This window comes from Hibiscus syriacus, unplaced genomic scaffold, assembly GCF_006381635.1.
Source record: "Hibiscus syriacus cultivar Baekdansim isolate YM2019G1 unplaced genomic scaffold, ASM638163v2 tig00112127_pilon, whole genome shotgun sequence".
Classification (NCBI taxonomy): Eukaryota; Viridiplantae; Streptophyta; class Magnoliopsida; order Malvales; family Malvaceae; genus Hibiscus; species Hibiscus syriacus.
Window position 1 is genome coordinate 356,098 of NW_024063259.1, and position 18,348 is coordinate 374,445.

General features: G+C 34.3%; 2 protein-coding genes and 1 pseudogene across 3 annotated transcripts; 1 reads left to right on the plus strand and 2 right to left on the minus strand.

Moving 5' to 3' along the window:
* Positions 1-70: 70 nt before the first annotated feature.
* Positions 71-4,084, minus strand: LOC120174878 (caldesmon-like). 2 transcript variants are annotated; one of them, XM_039181604.1, is made up of 5 exons: positions 4,010-4,084; positions 3,667-3,755; positions 3,476-3,590; positions 1,396-3,199; positions 71-692 (listed from the first exon to the last, which is right to left on the minus strand). In XM_039181604.1, the coding sequence occupies exons 4-5, from the start codon at positions 2,947-2,949 to the stop codon at positions 174-176; spliced, it is 2,073 nt and encodes a 690-aa protein (XP_039037535.1). In that variant the 5' UTR covers positions 2,950-3,199; positions 3,476-3,590; positions 3,667-3,755; positions 4,010-4,084; the 3' UTR covers positions 71-173. The 2 variants fall into 2 exon arrangements, with proteins under 2 accessions (XP_039037535.1, XP_039037534.1); XM_039181603.1 differs by having other exon boundaries at positions 3,839-4,060.
* Positions 4,085-4,691: 607 nt separating this feature from the next.
* LOC120174880 lies at positions 4,692-7,997 on the minus strand (annotated as a pseudogene).
* A 5,365-nt stretch (positions 7,998-13,362) lies between these two features.
* Positions 13,363-14,409, plus strand: LOC120174890. Its single transcript, XM_039181614.1, has 2 exons — positions 13,363-13,716; positions 14,032-14,409. The coding sequence occupies exons 1-2, from the start codon at positions 13,429-13,431 to the stop codon at positions 14,221-14,223; spliced, it is 480 nt and encodes a 159-aa protein (XP_039037545.1). The 5' UTR covers positions 13,363-13,428; the 3' UTR covers positions 14,224-14,409.
* The last annotated feature ends 3,939 nt before the right edge of the window (positions 14,410-18,348 follow it).

Here is an 18,348-nt window from a genome sequence, read left to right on the forward strand (position 1 = left end):
CAGGCCATCACAAGATTTTGCCATATCTAGTGTCTTTTCATCAGATGTTTTCCTCCTCTTATGAGATCTATCATGTGCAGAATATTGCAAAACAGAAAGTTTGTCCCTAAGCTGTAGATGCAACTTCTTCCTCTCACGGCATAAAGTTTCAATACATTCCACAGTATCAAGTATCATATTTCTTTTCCTAACACAGCCCTTAGCTCTTCCGAGAGGAGGACTTTTGACACTCTTTTCAGCAACCACAGCAGGATTTTCATTACACTTTTTTTTGTAACTTCACCAGACGTACTTTTAATAGTTGGTTGTAAATTTAAGTTCTCTTCAGCCAGTGTTGCCGACGTGGTAACAGAAGGAAAACCCCTTTCCTGTGAGACCACCAACTGTCTATCAGAAAAAGATGCTGTACAGGAATTTATCCCAGAACTCTCTAACATTCTTTTATTAGAGCCTCCAACTAGTGGCTCCAAATTAGAATTAATACCTGTGATAGATTCACAACAGTTCCCTCCCTGTATGGGAAGCAAACACTCATCATGTTGAATTGTTTCCCCAAGACGATTGGAAGCAGTTGTATCCATGTACCTAGTCTTCAGAAGTTGATTTTCAGCTTGAAGACATGTTTGACATGATGTTAAGCCGTGCAAATTATTTTTCAACTTTGTCCATTGCATATTTGCAGAGTCTCCAGCCTGCAAAGTATATCAAACAATCCCATTTACAACCATGCTCAGAATCACAGGCAGAAATTGAAGAAAATAAAAATGCAGAATGCCATAATACTACATTAAAATTGCAAATTGGCCTAAAAAAAAGAAAAGTAAGATGAGATAAAATCATATTTAAATTCTTTTGTTAAAATTATAGAAAGGTACAGATTATGCAAAATCATAGGATATACGTGTAATTAAAAAAAGGAAAAGGAAAACTTCTAAAGGATGCAATCTCTCTCTCCCACCCCACAACCCCATCCCTCTTTCTCCCATCTTTTCTTTGGGAATGTTCTATTTTCCTTTTTTTAGTTTTCCCCAAGCTGGAGAAGTTAATTGCTAAGAGCTTATTAGTATTCCAGTGAATCATAAATAAAATCAGTGATGTTAATATACATTACAACTTCTCACAAATTGAAGTAGCATAGAAAGTAGACCAACACTCTACCCACCAATTCAATAATACTAAAGAATCATCAGGTAACCTTTAGAGTTCAGTCTGAGAAAAATCAACAAGTAGAAATGTATAGTGTATCAAACGCCAAAACCTGTATGCTATTTTTTTTTAAATGAATTATGACACTACAATTATCAATCAGGAAAATGATTGAATTTTGTGGGAAAAAGGATCTAAAATGGAAGAAAAAGGGACACCAGATATATGAATAGTAATTGAGAAACTAACCTTTTCCATGTCATATATATCTTCAGCTGGAACTAAGAAACAATTATCCAATGCATCCAAACGGTACAAAAGTTTAATTAACTCGAGCTTCATGCAACCTAATTCTTGTTGCAAAAGACTACTATGACTTCTTTCCAACCTAGCGACATCTTTTGCATGCTTTACTCTTTCCTTCTCAAACTTCAGTTGTTTTTTCAAAAGCTTTACTTCTGCTACTTCAGCACTAATTCCATTGTTAGATGAAACAACCAATGCACCATCCACTTTTCTATTGGATGAAAGTTTATATATCTGCTTCTGCAATTCATTAATTTTCAGGTTAGCATCTTCTAACAGCTTTGATAAATGATCACCACAGTGTTCTCCTTTCATAGTCTTCTTTGTATTCTCTTCCACAAACTTTCTTTTCTTTTCTGCTTTCCTCCTCTTTGAATCTGCTTGTTTTCTCTCACTGGTAGACTTCTCTTTCTCAATATCATCCAACTGCAGATACCCAGAAACTATCCTGAACTTCTCAACATCTTCCTTCAGCACGTTGAATTGTGCTGTCTTTTCAGTTTTTGCAGTGATTGTATTTCGATCAGGTTGGTCAAAAGGACTGCCCCCCATATTCCTCGAGCCAGAAAGTTCATGTAACTGCTTGTGTAGTTCTTTATTCCTTCTTCTGGCCTTATCTAGCTGTTTGGTCAAATTGTTATTGTCCAGATTCTCTTCGACAGCTTTCTTCTTAGTTGCTTCCACAACCTTCCTTCGTTCATCTACTTTGGCCTCTTCAACAGCTTTCTTAGTTTCTTCTGCAATCCTCTTTTGCTCCTCTGCCTTAGCCATTGCAAGCTCAGCTTGTTTTCTTACTTCAACAGCCTTCTTCATGTTTTCTTCAGCAATCTTAGTTTGCTCCGCTGCTTCAGCCATCTCTAAATCAGCATGTTTTCTTTCTTCAACGGCCTTCTTCTTAGTTTCTTTAGCAACCCTCCTCTGCTTCTCTGCTTTAGCCATCTCTGAATCGGCACATTTCCTTTCATCAACAGCCTTTTTCTTAGTTTCTTCTGCAATCTTCCTTTGCTCCTCTGCCTTAGCCATCTCAAACTCAGCTTGTTTTCTTACTTCAAAAGCATTTTTCATGTTTTCTTCAGCAATCTTCCTTTGTTCTGCTGCTTCAGCCATCTCTAAATCAGCACGTTTTCCTTCTTCAGCAGCCTTCTTCTTAGTTTCTTTAGCAACCTTCCTCTGCTTCTCCGCTTTAGCCATCTCCGAATCAACACATTTTCTATCGTCAACAGCCTGTTTCTTAGTTTTTTCTGCAATCTTCCTCAACTCCCTTGCTTTAGCCATTTCTAAATCGACAAGTTTTCTTTCTTCACCTGCCTTTTTTTTCTCTTCTTCTAGCTGCTTAGTTTCCTCATCCAGCTTTGACTTCTCTGAAGCCAACTTGGATTTTGCTTCACTAACCTCTTTCATTGGTGCCTCCAATTGCTTTAGCCCATGTTCTTCACCAGCCTTACCTTTCTCAGTTGTAGCATGCGCTGATGCATCAGTAGCTTTTTTCTTCTCCATATCAGCCCTCTTCTTCTCTTTCTCAACAAGCTCCTTGAGCCAACTTATTTCCTTATCCCTGTCAGAAAGACAAGCTTTAAGAAGCTTTATTTCTTCAATTTTATCGTCAGCGTCCGAAAGTCCTTTTGCTTTAAATTGGATATCTCAGACTTCAGGACAAATATTTCATTTTCTAATGAAACTCTTAAAGCCGATTCTTTTTCTCTGCCCTCTTTTTCTACCTTAGTCCGTGCCTGCTCTTCTTCATATGCTGAAAGTGTAACGCTACGAATTAGAACAAATATTGCAGGACAATTCAAATTGATCATCTAACCTCTTGTTCTAAAAACCAACATAAAGGACTACCCTAAATGTATGACCGGACACCCTTCAGCCAACATATGTTTCAGCTAAATCCTTCAGTTTTCATATAGTAAAATGCTATCACTTATCCCATATAAAGTTAAAATCCTAAAAAAAAAACACACACATACACACACAAAGAAATTAACAAAAGGGAAGTTACATATAGTCGCATTATTTATACCTTGCTTCAGAGCCAAATTCTGGGCTTGAATATTATCACATCCTTTTTCCAGTATACGAACTGCTTGCTTTAGACAAACTCGCCCCCTTTCTGCCTTTGAATATTTATTTTTCCACTGAAAAAAGAAAAGAATAATTTAAGGGGGGATATGGAAACATTTTAAAATGTGATTCTCTAATTTGAAATCATACCACTTGACAGCAGGCTGAGACTCGGACATCCTCCACTGGCGCGTCCGCAACACTCGACTCGGGGGTGCCAGGAACATCCTCCGCCATTGCTGCCAAAGCATCCAGAAACTTCAGATTAGCAAAATAGTCGAAACTAATCAGACTTCGACAAATAAAAAGAAATCATCTATACCTTCTGGATTGATATTTTTTTTTTCTTGTTGCAGTAAATTCTCATGAAACAAACATCGAAAGAGAATGAAATTATCTACAGAAAGAGGAAAGAGCAATACGTGCTTGTTTTAAAAATTTTAAAATCAGGGAATGGTCCCTTTAAGCCGAATTTAAAAGAAAAACCCTAAACCTCGATTATGGAGGGGAAAGAGTTGCAGATGCAGTGAGCAGTGGGCAGTGGCGGCCTACCGTATAGCGAATTTCGGGAAAGAAACTGAATTTCTATTTACTAATAATCATTTTTATGGATCCAGCCCAATAATGTTTGGTTAGTACACTAGATGATGCTATTAGACTATGCTCATATGATTCTTCTGGTCTCTTAACTTTAAAAATTTATAAAATGGTCATTAACTTTATCAAACTGTTATAAAATAATTATGATCTGTACTTAAAAATTCTCAAACTAAATGTCAAATCTCTACATTCATAAGTATCATTACTATCATCATCACTGTTAATCTAAGCATCCACATAAACAACAATTGCCATGTAGGCTATCTGCTCATAATAATAGGGTAGGGCTTATGGGAGAAACCCCACATGTTAGGATATGGCAATGACATAAAATTAGTAAGCTGTTTTTTATATAACCATCTGACATTAAATTAGTAAGTTGTTTTTTTTATATAACCATATGAAGTCAATTCATTAGTTAATTAATCCAGATAATATTACAAAATTTTCATAAAACAATTATTTTAATTTAAATTGATATATTTGGAACATAAAAATTCGAATTCATGACATTACTTGAAGGACCTCACACCTCATCGTGCTAGACCAACTAATAGTTGTATTACATCCGATCATAGAAATATTAAAAGAACACTATATAACGGTTGATACACATAATGTGTTTCGAGTCTAAATTGGTACCAAATAACTTAAATCTAAACCGGTACCCTCACCAATACACTGCTCACTACCTTGATGAGAAGCTCTTGTCCAACGAAATGCCAATTTTGTTGTCTTCAACCATAATAAAGTCTATGAAGCAACACATTACACCTAACATGATTGATGGCCATGCCTACCCTTTATCTTTTTCAAATTGGTCATCAATCACCATGGAAGCGACCACTTTAAAAGTTCATACCTAAACAGCCTACACTCCACATAGGATTTATGAACTTTTTCAAACGACAAAACAAAAACACATGATCTTTTTACCTAATTTTCTCATGGAGCATATTCTTTCACCATCAAAATCTCCCCACATAACTTCTGTGGCACTTGGTCAAATTTTTACCTTCCTGCCATGCCTGCCCTACCAAAACACCAGGTCCTATATGCCGAATGTATATCACAACCTCATCATTGAATGGATACGGATGTTTCACTGCAAAACAATAATCATATTACTAATATTTTTTGTTAAAAATAGTATCACTAGTAGTACAAATTTAACACTCTAATCGACCTGATAATTAGCAATAATTAATAATCTTCACCTGGTTTAGGAAAGTGATTTGGATATTCATCGAGATCCAAGAGACCATCCCCGAATTCGTAGGCCAAATCACAGGGCTGTTCAGTTGACATTACTTCTTTTGTTTGAGTCACCTCAAAATACAACGGGCATAGCTGATTTGCAAAATGACCCACAATTGATCCACCTAAGAAACAATATCGTTTTTATTAAATCAGTAATTTCTCCACAGGCTTAACTCGGCCACATTTGAACAAACACACAAGTATATACAGAAGAGAGAGAGAGAGAGAGAGAGGGAGTAAAGTTTTATAGTACATGAATTATTACGTGAAATGCCTGAATCCAAATTTAGAGATGCATCACCAGAAATTTTGTTCATCAATAGTAGAAATTGTAGATTAAACGAACCAATAAGCACATTATTTAAAGAATAAAAAGCGCATGGAGCACATTTGAGTATACAAGAGCAGCAAAACTAAAATTTCTTCCATGTGATAGCATCATAGATCAAGAAATCTATTTCATTATTTCTCCTTGTTTATTTATTTAAAAAAGATCTTTCTAACCATTTAGAGATAACCCATATATAAACCTTCACTAGCTAGTAATACCCTGTCTTTATTCATTAGTCTGAGTTCACTCAGTTGCTTAGCCTTTGCAATTTCCTGTGAAACAGGGTAGAAAGCAAACAACAATTTTTATTAAGGCTCTACTTGAACGTCCCATATCTCACATTATGTCTACTTCTATTTCTATATAAATGGTCAAGTATTAACCAAAATTAGCTCAAACATAGCATTCAACATCAAAGCAGGAATCAAGAATCTAAACCAGTCTTCTTCACCTTGCATAAAATAAATCATAACAAAAACCATTGTAGTTGAGGGTGAAATTACAAATATGAAATAGCTACTATACTAGATTTAACCTTTCTAATCAACCCGAAGTGGAGGATATATGCTAGCAAAGAGGAAACACCATCTTAACAGTTCAGAGTGAGTCTTCACATACTTACCAATAAATCGTCCATATGTCTTCCCATTATTGCCACAAAATATAGTCTAAAAGAGAATCAATTAACTCTCAGATAGTTAATTCCAGAGAAAGAGTGTTAAAATATGATTAAAAAAGAATGACTAATATGGAATTTAAGAGCTTCGTCATATTAGTGTAGAACTAACCTTAAAAAAGTATTTCATCCAAGCAATAAGAAATGGACCTAGATGAGAGAAGCGTGTTATTAAATCTTTCAAAAGTAAAGTTCACAAGAAACATCATCATCTAGCATAAAACAAAAACATGTATGCAACATTAGAGGCAGCACATAACATTTAGACTCTATCTATTGAAAATTACAAAGCATCAATTTCATAAAATACAATACAACAGGTGTGTGTATGTGTGTGTACATAGGCATCTATGCATATACAATGCCCCAATGCACAGGTAAACTCAACATATATGATATTTAAAAATTCCTTTGTCACTTAGGAATTTGTATCTGTTTTCAAAACTAAAAGTATTTAAGTCATACCAATTACCAAGGTGTTGGCAATAACTCAAATGAATTACCTCCTCTGGTTCTGCAGTTAAAGACTTGAAAGGGAATTGTGGTGTCTTTATCAGATAGAATGTTGGAAGCAGTTTTGTTCACTAATTTGGAGTCATGATAGCGTGTGCCAGCTATCTCCCAAGCTATCGAAATAAGCCTGCATTGCATGCTAATATGTAAAAGTGATTCTGGGAAGCAGTTGAATTAAACTACTAGTACAGTTCTCTACTTGTTTCTATTATTCCATCTCCCGTCTAGTAATGTATTAGCTATGCAGACTTAGAAATGTGAAGTTGGAAGGGGAAGAAATAAGAAAAGTAACAAACTTATCCAAATAAATAAATAAATGAGAAAAGCAACCTGGGATTGAGTAATTGCAGCAATCGATGGCGTCTTTCCTCCGGAATGTCTCCAATTTTTTTCCTGGAAAAGAAGAGAATATGAGCTCTTATTATAGTTTACTTTAAGTACTTGTACCCGAGTCTCCTACTGAACACGGGAATTTGGATATATGAGCTACAAAGATTCTCCAAATATATGAAAAACCTTAGAAAATCGGACTATACTCGATGTCACTCGCTGTATCTTACACTCGTATGTCTAAACAAATAAAGAAACGACAAGAAAATGTAAAATGAAAGACCAGAGATAGGCAGCCGGATTATAAGAATTGGGGTCCAAAGGAATCAAATCATTGGGAGGATCAAGAAATGTGACGATATCCATTTCTTCCGAGTAAGGATCAAACGACGCCGTCTCCGAAGCTCCATTCACCCCTTCTCCAGCTCTATCCCCGGCACCAACAACGACCCCCCTTCCACTGTGTAATCTTAGACCTGAAAAAGCTCAGGAATCAAAAATTACATCACACTAAAACAATAACAATGTGTATGATTTTAGTAATATCAATAGAACAGAAACAGACCTTGAAATGATGAAAGGCGAAGAGCAGGCGGAGACGGAGACGGAGACGGAGAGGGCGAGGGCGAGGCTGGGTTTATTGAAATCAGGCCTCCGCCCCTATACTTCGAGCAAGTAGGCGTCGCAAAAGGTAAAGGAATCATACAGCAGCCACCGGCAGCCGTCATACTTATCTCAATTCCAACGCAGATAACACTAGCAGTTTTGCAGTTAAATCTCTACTTAAAATTTTCATTCCATTGCTTTTATTATCTGGGCTAATAACAGTAGACATCTCCAAGTTATAACTATGATTTTATATTAAACTCTAAACTTTAAAATATTTTAATTAAACCCTCAAAACGCTACTTAAAAAATAATTTGAATATAAGTATAATGAATTGAGCTTGAACGAATAGATTATGTTAGTGTTTGTTTGTTTTTTAAGTTGTTCATTTTTAGTTTTTATACGTTTAAATTTTTAATAACGGGTTCGTTTATTTATATTTTAGGGTGTTCGTGTTTATTAGTTTAACATTCATGAGTAAACTCATTTATATGTGCACGAACGAATGAGTCTACAGTGCACGTCGCATACTAAAACACACCACTAATGTAACACAGCGAAACTCATAACTAATTAAATTAACCGTTTTAAAAAAATTAAAAAATTCAAGAACCGTTCTAGATTAATCCACTAATTTTATAGGATAAAACTGTTAAATAGTAACTAAACTATGTTAAAATAATTATTTTAGATATTAACTTTCAAAAGTTATATAATATAAATTAAACATTAATTTTTTATAAAATAAATGCAGCAGCTTTAACTATCATTAGAATTACTTTTTTTTATAAAATAAATGCAGCAGTTTTAACTATCATTAGAGTGGTGAAGTGATATATTAAATTAATAAAATAACTTCATTAACCTTGTCAATTATAAATAAAAAATTGATAATTTTTTAATATTTTAAGTAATAATTTAAAAATATTTTTTAAAAAATTATAAAAGTTCATAATTTATTTTTAAAATTATAACTTTATGAATTTGTTGATTCATGAAATAATTTTATAAACAATTTTTTTATTTAGTTATGATTAAATTTATAAAAAAAAATTAATTTTTAATTTTTAAGATTACATAATTTTAATTATGAAAAACGATGTTAATTTTTTCTTAAGCAATGTGATTCAATTATTTAACTTTTTTTAGTAAATTTAAATATAATTTAAAAATATATTTATAATTTTAAAAATAAATTTATGAAATTCAATATATTTTGTAAATACAGTTTTTTAAACAATATTTACTTAAAATATTGAAAAATATCAAAAGAAAATTTTAGTCACAATTGAGAGATCAAAGAAGATATTTTTTTATCAATTTAAAATGTCATATCATCTTTTAATAATATTTGATGCTTATATTCTTTTTAAAAAAAATAATTTTTAATGTTTATTTTATAATTTTTAGAAAGTTGAGTGACTAAAAAGATTATTTTATCATAGTTTGGTGATCATTTATAATTTTATTATATTTTCATTTAGTCAATGGTGTGTTTTTGTGTGTCGCTCTAATGGTGTGTTTCGGTATATGACTTTCATTACAAAAAGTTTCGTGCACAAAGATATTTAGTTATATATTCATGAACATGTTCTTTACGTTCGTGAATATGTTTGTTTATATATTCATGAATATATGTTAATTTGTAAGCTAAAAATGGTAAAATTACGTCACTGGTACTTAAACACTTTAAACTTCATAGTTTGTTTAGTCGCTACATTCACCAGTATTTAAAATGTAAAAAATAGAAAGTAACGAGCTTTTAATGAGCTTATAATATCTCGTTAAATGTGTTTGTTTATTAACATAAACGAACGAGTTGATAAACGAGCTTGTCCGTGAACATAAACAAACCAAACATGCCTCTGTTCATGGTCGCTAAAGAGTAATATTTTGAGTTTGGGACAACTCCTTGAAAGATATTATGAAGTTCACATGAAAGATCATTGTCCTTGGCTAAGAGATCAATGTCAAAGAATATAATGATCTTGTTGAATCTCAAGACGATTGATGCAAAATGCTTGAAGGTTAGAGTGGAAGATGATGCATGGTGTTGGCTCATGAGATTTGGTCACTTAAATTTGGAGCCCTCAAAATGCTTGGAGAAAAGAATATGGTAAATGGAATTCCGACCATTACTCACCCTAACCAATTGTGTGAGGCTTGCCTTCTAGGCAAGCATGCAAGGACAAGTATTCCAAGAAGCAACATCAAGAGTAACCAAGTCTCTTCAACTTGTTCATACTGTTGTATGTGGACCAATCACCCCACCATCATTCGGTAAAAGTAGATACTTCCTACTCTTTATTGATGATTATAGTAGAAAGACTTGGCACTTCTTGAAGCATAAATCTGAGGCTTTTGGTTTTTTTAAAAGTTTTAAAGCTCTTGTTGAAAAGGAAAATGGGTATGTGATAAAATCCTTAAGGTAAGGCAGAGGAGGTGAATTTATTTCCAATGAATTTAATGATTTTTGCAAAGCATATGGGATTCGTCGTCCTTTGACAGTGTCCAAATCACCACAACAAAATAGAGTTGCAGAAAGGAAAATAACCATTCTTAACATAGCTAGGAGTATGATGAAGGCGAAGAACATGCCTAGAGAGTTTTGGGCCGAAGCTATTTATGTACAGTTTATTTGTCCAATCGCTCGCCAACAAAGAAAGTGAATAATGTAACTCCTTGAGAAGCTTGGAGCGGTAGAAAGCCAAGTGTGAGATATTTCTGAGTGTTTGGAAGCATTGCCTATGCAAATGTACCAGACCAAGGTAGATCTAAACTTGACGATCGAAGTTCTAAATATGTTTTTATTGGTTATGACTCAAACTCCAAAGGCTATAAGTTGTATAATCCAAGCAATGAAAGAATTCTTATTAGTCATGATGTTGAGTTTGATGAAAAAAAGAGTTGGAATTGGGACACACAAGAAGAAACCTATGATTTCTTTTCGTATTTTGAAGAAGAACAAGATGTGATTCCTCCGCAAGATGTGAACCCTCCATAGGATATGACTCCACCTTCACCTGTACCAATCTATAAAGAAACTTCTGGTGAAAGCTCGAGTTTCGGAGAAAGTTCAATGAAAGACCAAAGAAATTCATAAGTATAAGGGATCTGTATCGCTCCGCTGAAGATATTAATGACTTGTTTTGCCTAATATTAGATAGTGAGTTCCTTAATTTTGAATATGCTATGAAGGACAAGAAATAGAGATTAGCAATGGATGAAGAAATAAAATCCATTAAGAAGAAGAACACTTCAGAATTATAGGAACTTCCAAAAGGTCATAAAGCTATCGGGATCAAGTGGATTTTCAAGAAAAATAAGAATGCAAGTGGAGAAGTAATGAGATACAAAGCAAGACTTGTTGTTAAATGCTATAATAAAAAACATAGGATCGATTATGATGAAGTATTTGCACCAGTTGCTCGAATTGAAACCATTCAATTGATTATCTCCTTAGAGCTCAAAAGAAGTGGAAAATTTATTAACTTGATGTGAAATCATCATTTCTTTTTGTTTAAATGGTTACTTTGTATTCGAATTCACAAAGTACACCACCTCGAGGTTCTCATTAAAAAACCTCTCTAATCCTAAATAGAGGAAAAAAAAGTGAATTGGGATGGAAGAAGGTCCAACATGAACCCGAGAACAACAGCCGGGAACTACACCACTATAACCGCCCGAAACAGACTACATCAATGTAGCTTCACACTACCCCTAAATGAAATTCACAAAGGAAATACACACATCTGAAACAAAGAAACACCATACTACAATCTACGAAACATAAGACAATTGAGCATATGCCTATCAATGTAACTAAGCAATCTAGAGAGAATGAAAGACATCCCACTGCAAAAACTACACCCTGGAACACCACACTGCACCACTGGTTTATCCCCAACATGGGGCCGAAAAAAAACACGTCCGAAGTCAAAAGCAAAAACGAATTAGAAACACTGCACCAACAAGAAAGCACCGAACCGAACGAGCACCAATAAACCAAACAAGAAGATCCAACTTTTTCTCTGTTCTCAATTCAGAAACACAACCCGAAAAGGATCACCCTAAGCTGCATGATTTCTTAGAAGGGGAGGTTTACATTGAGTAGCCCACTGGATACAAAGTCAAAGGGCAAGAAGATAACTGTTTAAGGCTGAAAATGCATTATATGGGTTGCAACAAGCACCTCCTGCACTAGAAGATTTGATCACGGGCTAAATGTATGATGGAAGTCATGTCCCAAAATTTGAGAAAACCCCTTGGTAAGAAGTCTCGCCTTATAATTAGCTACCGAACAATCGACGTGACGTTTAACTCGAAAAAGCCATTTACATACTATTGCAACCTTGTTTGTAGGAAGTGGAACCAATGACCACGTGCTATTATTAAGAAAAGCCTCGTACTCAGAAAATACTGCATGTTTCCATTTAGGCGACGCAAGGGCCTGACGAATTGTAACAGGTTCACTCTCACCAAGATCCTTCTATCACGTGGAATAATTTGGGTTTAAAGATACCATGCTTACTTTTGGTCATCATACTGTGAGTATTACCAATTAAAGCATCTAACTCACTACCCACAACACTAGAAGCAGACTCACCACACGCAACAGGTGGCAGCACGTTATCTTGAGAACAAGTATGAGGCACAGTAACCTCAGGATTACACGGCATAGTTGGCCCACATGAAACATCATTTGGGTAGTCAGCATAACCCATACTGGAGCCAGTTACATTGATTGCACAACCAATAGTCACGGCAGCACCGACACGCTCCACTGTTGTCCCACAATCAATTGTCTCTGATATCATATTGACTTTTCAAAGTTTCTCTTACTTATTTTCTTATTAAATAGTGAAAAAAGGTACTCAGTAAAGAGAAGACTACACGCATTTATAGGTTTAAATCAGCCCCACCTAATGCTGACTTCAGTTCACACAAACCACCTAACAGTTCAACAAATCCTTCACACAAACTGCATGAGCTCAAACCAAAGGAATGATCCTTGACACGTCATGATGCATGGTCATGCATGGATCTTCATGAAATGCTAACACGTTCTGTTCTATATGTTTTTTATGCTTCAAAAAATAAAATTATAAAGAACAAGAGAAACCAGAAATATAGAGCCGAAAGGAAGAGGTAGCTGGAGATGTCACTAACAAGCATTTATTCCTTTTTGGCCAAAAATAAATATATAAATAAAGCAATCAGAACCTAAGAGCTGTCAGCTAAACATCCACGTGGGCATGTTTAACATTAACCGGTGAGCTTTGTCAAAATGTGAGTAAGTGATTATCTATGGAGACATTGATGCCACTCAATAAATTTGTAAATAAAAGTTGATATAACATGAAATTTGAATAAGGTGAAAAGTAAGAGGATTGTGAGAGAGCATATATTCAAATCAATCTATAATAGAGGCGGAATCTATGGCCAAAAGACATACACCCATTTCTTTTGGGTACACTACTATTATTCCTTTTTCATGAGCGGTGCATGGTTTAAGCTAGGCAGTATATAAGGATAGGAGCGCCCTGCAACATTCATAGCACAGCCAAAACCAGAACACACAAAGCTACCATAGCCATGGCTTCCTGTCAACCAGCGAAACCTCAACCTAGCGACCAAATAGAAACAAAAGGCGAGCTTTGGAACAATTCTAAACACACTTTATCCCTGGAGGACAAAGTGGTCTGGAAAGGAGCTCCGTTTAAGGATTACCCGGAAACAATCGAGAAAAACAAAACAGGTGAGTTTACCCACCTTGCAGGCTCCGATGATGATGGTTCCTATGCTGCTCTTGCCTACAAAGTACTGGACGAGGGTATATGGTGGGTTGTTGCCTGGAAAAACATTAAAGATACAAGCAACAAGGTATATATTCCATTATTCATCTTTCTACATCCACGTAATTACACACAATCAATTAAGGTAAACTACCCTCTTTGAATTTTTAGGATCTTTTTATTTTGGTCAGCAAATTTATAAAATTTACATTATAATTAATGTTAAATTTTTAATTTACTTTCGTCGCGATCATTATTATTAAAAAAATATTAGTCGGTCAAATACTTAAAGTTTGATAAGCAAAATATAAATAAAATCGAAATTGAATGATAAAATTGGCCGTTTATCCTAGGTTAAACCACACATGAAGTGCATATAATCATCAATTGTATTTGCATACAGGTTTATACTGATATCATAGATGAACCCGTTGATTGGGATAACGTCAAAGACATGCTTGATACAGAAGGGAGCGTAGCTTATGACACCGACAAACATGAATACGAAGCTGAAATCAAAATTGATGCCAAGGGGGATTCACCAAAAATGACAGCAACCATCGAGCCTGACGTTGTGTCTAATATGGCCCAATGAGAGGCAGAAGTAGGGCGATTTTCCCCTGCTCATCAGGTTGAGGCTGTGGAAGCTTAATAATAATGTGTTTTCAAGTCATGGCCTTTAAAATCATGTCATTGTCATACATTCATGCATACATGCGTGGCTATTGTTACATATACTAAATGTGGATTCAAATAAAACGAAAGGCCCTCTTTTAGCTCATCTAATGTGGCCAGGGGATCTTTCTCCATTGATAAAAAAATTGACATCTACCACTGATAATAAAAGATGTGAGTTTGAGTATGTCTGAACGAGTAATTTTATTTAATTAATACATATTGTTAAAAATGTAAACACTTATCTCGATGTTAAATTATAAAACAAGTTTAGCCATGAAAGATTAACCAAGAAAAAATATCATACAATTTCAAAATTAATAATACATTGGTATATTTATACAATTTTAATATAAAACACATAATATTAAGAGTGAACTTTCACTCTTTAAGGGTACAAATATAACTACAGAAAGACCAAAACTATAAGGATTGTGACAGAGTATATATTCAATTCAATCAATAATAGAAGCCGAAAAAGACACATCACCCATTTCTTTGGAAAATTTCAAGACAACACTATATGCCAAAGAGGTTGATAACAAATATATTCGGTTGAGCGGGGTAAACTGTCAAATCAAGCATATATATTTGTTTATGAACAATGACTTTTATCTTATTAAATTTATATAAAACAAATATTAAATGTGTTTTTTTTAATTAATCACTGGTATCCGATCTATTTACCGATTAATTCAGATTGGATACTGCAGAGACGAGGGCGACCCTCCCAACCCAGTTTGCCCCATTCACAAACACTAAGATTTGAACCCCTGACCTTACTTAAGAGACCTAACGCCTCATCCCACTAGACCAACTGGTTGTTGGTAATATTAAATGTGCTTTACTCGTTTAAAAATTTGATTTAACTCAACTTTGAACATAATCCAACTAAATATATTGAGACACCGGGAATCCCATTAAATGTGTAATCGGTTGAGGTTATTGAAGAAGAAAGGAACAAGATAGTGAAGTTTAAGGGAACATGGTACTCAAAATACCATAAATAAAGCCAAAATTATGAAGATTGTGACAAAGCATATATTCAGTTCCATCAATAATAGAGGCCGAATCCATATACAAAAGACACGTCACTCATTTATGTTGGAAACTTCAAGTCCAACACTAAAGTTTTAAGAGGACGATAACAAATATATATTCCAATTCCGGGGGGTGTAAATTTCAGTTTACACATTGTTCAATACGATCATTACCGCTAGTTATTAATTAAAAAAAATACTGACAGAGAGTTATTTTCCTCTACAACATCGTTCTTTTGACAATGTTTTTCATAATCATCTTATAAGTAAAGTTGGACAATTATTAGATGACTATCAATTTCAACAATAATCAATTTATTATACAGTTCCCATTATCATTTACATTTATGATTTCCATAGTGAGTTAGGGCCGCTTTATTCTTATGGGTTCAACAGACTAGTGTAGATGTAAGAACAAGGATATGGGGATTGTGGAAATAATGCCGAACAATGATCATTTTAAGCATGATGGAGATGGAGGGTATTATTTGTTTTTAGTTGGAATTACAACTCTAAACATCTTTTATGTTGAAGCTCAGGTATAGACGAATTCGTGGATGGTGGGTAAATTTTGATTGTATTTGATATTTAAATGAAAATATGATGAAACTCTCGAGTATATAGGATATTGTGTTTAATACGACAATTGCTCGGCTGAACATTGGACCCTGATGGCTCAAATAGGATCTCTCGAGCTCGAATATTACTGAGCTCGGTTCAAAAAGTGTAAAATTAAGTTCATTTCGAGTTGAAAATTCAAGAGTTTAAAATAATCAAGTTTGACTCAAACCCGAAATAAAAAATTGAAGCTCAACTCGACTCGAAAGCTCACAAGGTTAAAGCTATCAAACTCGACTTGAAATAAAAAATTGAAGCTCGACTCGAGCTTGAAAAATTTTGAACATAAAATATTCTTAGACTTAACTTGATTGAAGCTTAAACTGAATTTTATATATATAAAAATCTTATATTATATATATTTTTAAAAATAACATATAAATATTAATATTATTAATAACTTATTTTAAAATTTCTAAAAATTTAATATATTATTCTTTTGAGTTTTGAGTTAATGTTTTTCAAGTTGGGTATAAAGTAACTCGTTCTGGCATGTAAAGAATTTGATTTGAGCTCGAGTTGAGTCCATTTAATTCAAAAATTGATCGGGTTTTGACCAAATTAATTTCAAACAACTCGTGATTTGTCTCGTCTCATTAATAACCCTAATCTCAACTCAACGGAGGCTGGCAGTTGTCATTAGTTTGAGGAATTTTTTTTTTCTTGAGAAAATTGTGATCCTAACAATTCGGTAATGGTCGTATTATAAATTTATGCTCTCATCGTATTCAAAATAAGAACCTTAAGAAAAGACAATGCGTAGGAAAGAATAAAATAAGGTAAAAAAGAAAAAGGTTGACATTGATGTACACTACTATGATTCCATTCACTTACCTTGTAATGAACACTGCATGGTTTAAACTAGTATATAAGGAGGGGTGTGCATTCAATGCACAACACAACCAAAACCTAAAACACACAAAGCTACCATAACCATGGCTTCCTGTCAACTAATGCCACCTCAATCTAGCTCTCCAAAAGTTCAATCTAGCGACCAAATCCAAACACAGGCCGAGATCTGCACCAAAATCACATGCACTTTAACCCTTGAAGGCAAGAAGATTTGGAAAGGAGATCAGTCTGATCTACAATGCAAAAACAATCGCGAGAGGCGACAAGGGTAAGTTCACGCACCTCGGGTCCGGTGGCGGTTCATACGGTGCTGTTGTATACAAAATACAGAATGAAAGCAAGAAGTTGGTGGTTGCCTGGAAAAACCTTAAAGATAGGAATAACTCGGTAATGATCATGTACCCCAGTATTCTTCTTTAATTTAACGTACACATGCAATGAATTAAAACCATGCATCTGCATGCAGGTTTATACTGAGATCACGGACCAACCTGTTAAGTGGAGTGATGTGAAAGACAAGCTTGATACAGAAGGGTGTGCTTTTTATCAGACTGATGATAAGCTTGGATACATAGGAGAACTGGAGAAGTTAAAATTGAAGCTGTCGGTAATTCACCCAATATGACAGCAAGCATCGAGCCTGGCTCAGTGAGTAATTTGGCTAAATGAGAGGCTGCTCATCAGACTGAGGCTGTCATGTGATGCCTTGGTGCATCACATTACTAGAAATAATGGTACAATAAATTTGACAGCCAGTAGATATGTAAAAGTGTGTCTTCAAGTTATCGCATTCACTTCCGTGCATGGATGCATGCCCGCCTAATGTTAAAAAATGCTAGTTGTGGGTTAAAATAAAACGAAAGGTCTCTTTTAGCCTATATATAATCTTCCTATGGGCTCTTTTTTTCATTGTGAGTCTGAGTATGCTTGAATATATAATTTCATCTAATTAACCTTATTTTAATAAAATGTTATTGCTGAACAAAATAAATAAGTTCATCTAATTAACACATATCGTTTTAAAAAATAAACCCGTGATTAAAGATCAAACCATGAAAAGGAGAGTTTAACCCATGAAAGACATACAGATGAAACCATGAAGTCTTTACGTACGCAAACCACATCATCTAACGTGCTCTAAATATGCTGTCCTATTCCAACGACTCCATGGCCTTCGATAGCACAGTCACGACATTAAAGGGTTCTCTATCCCTACTAAGATTGAACGACCAAAGTTTTGAAAATTTTAAAAACTAAATGCCACAAGACGAATCACGGTAAATAATTTCTACGTACTATAACTCTCAAAGCATTTGACATTAAACGTTCACGATGAAACCTTAAAGAATAATAACAATTTCTTTACCATCGAAATCGCTTGATTCGTACCCTTAAGTAATAATTAGAATATGAAAAAAACAAAATAAATTAAAAATATCACTCTATAATAAATCTCTATAATACTCAATTTAAATAACATTTAGTTATAAGTCATCTTTAGGAACTCAAGTCATTCAAAATCAATTGTCCATTTT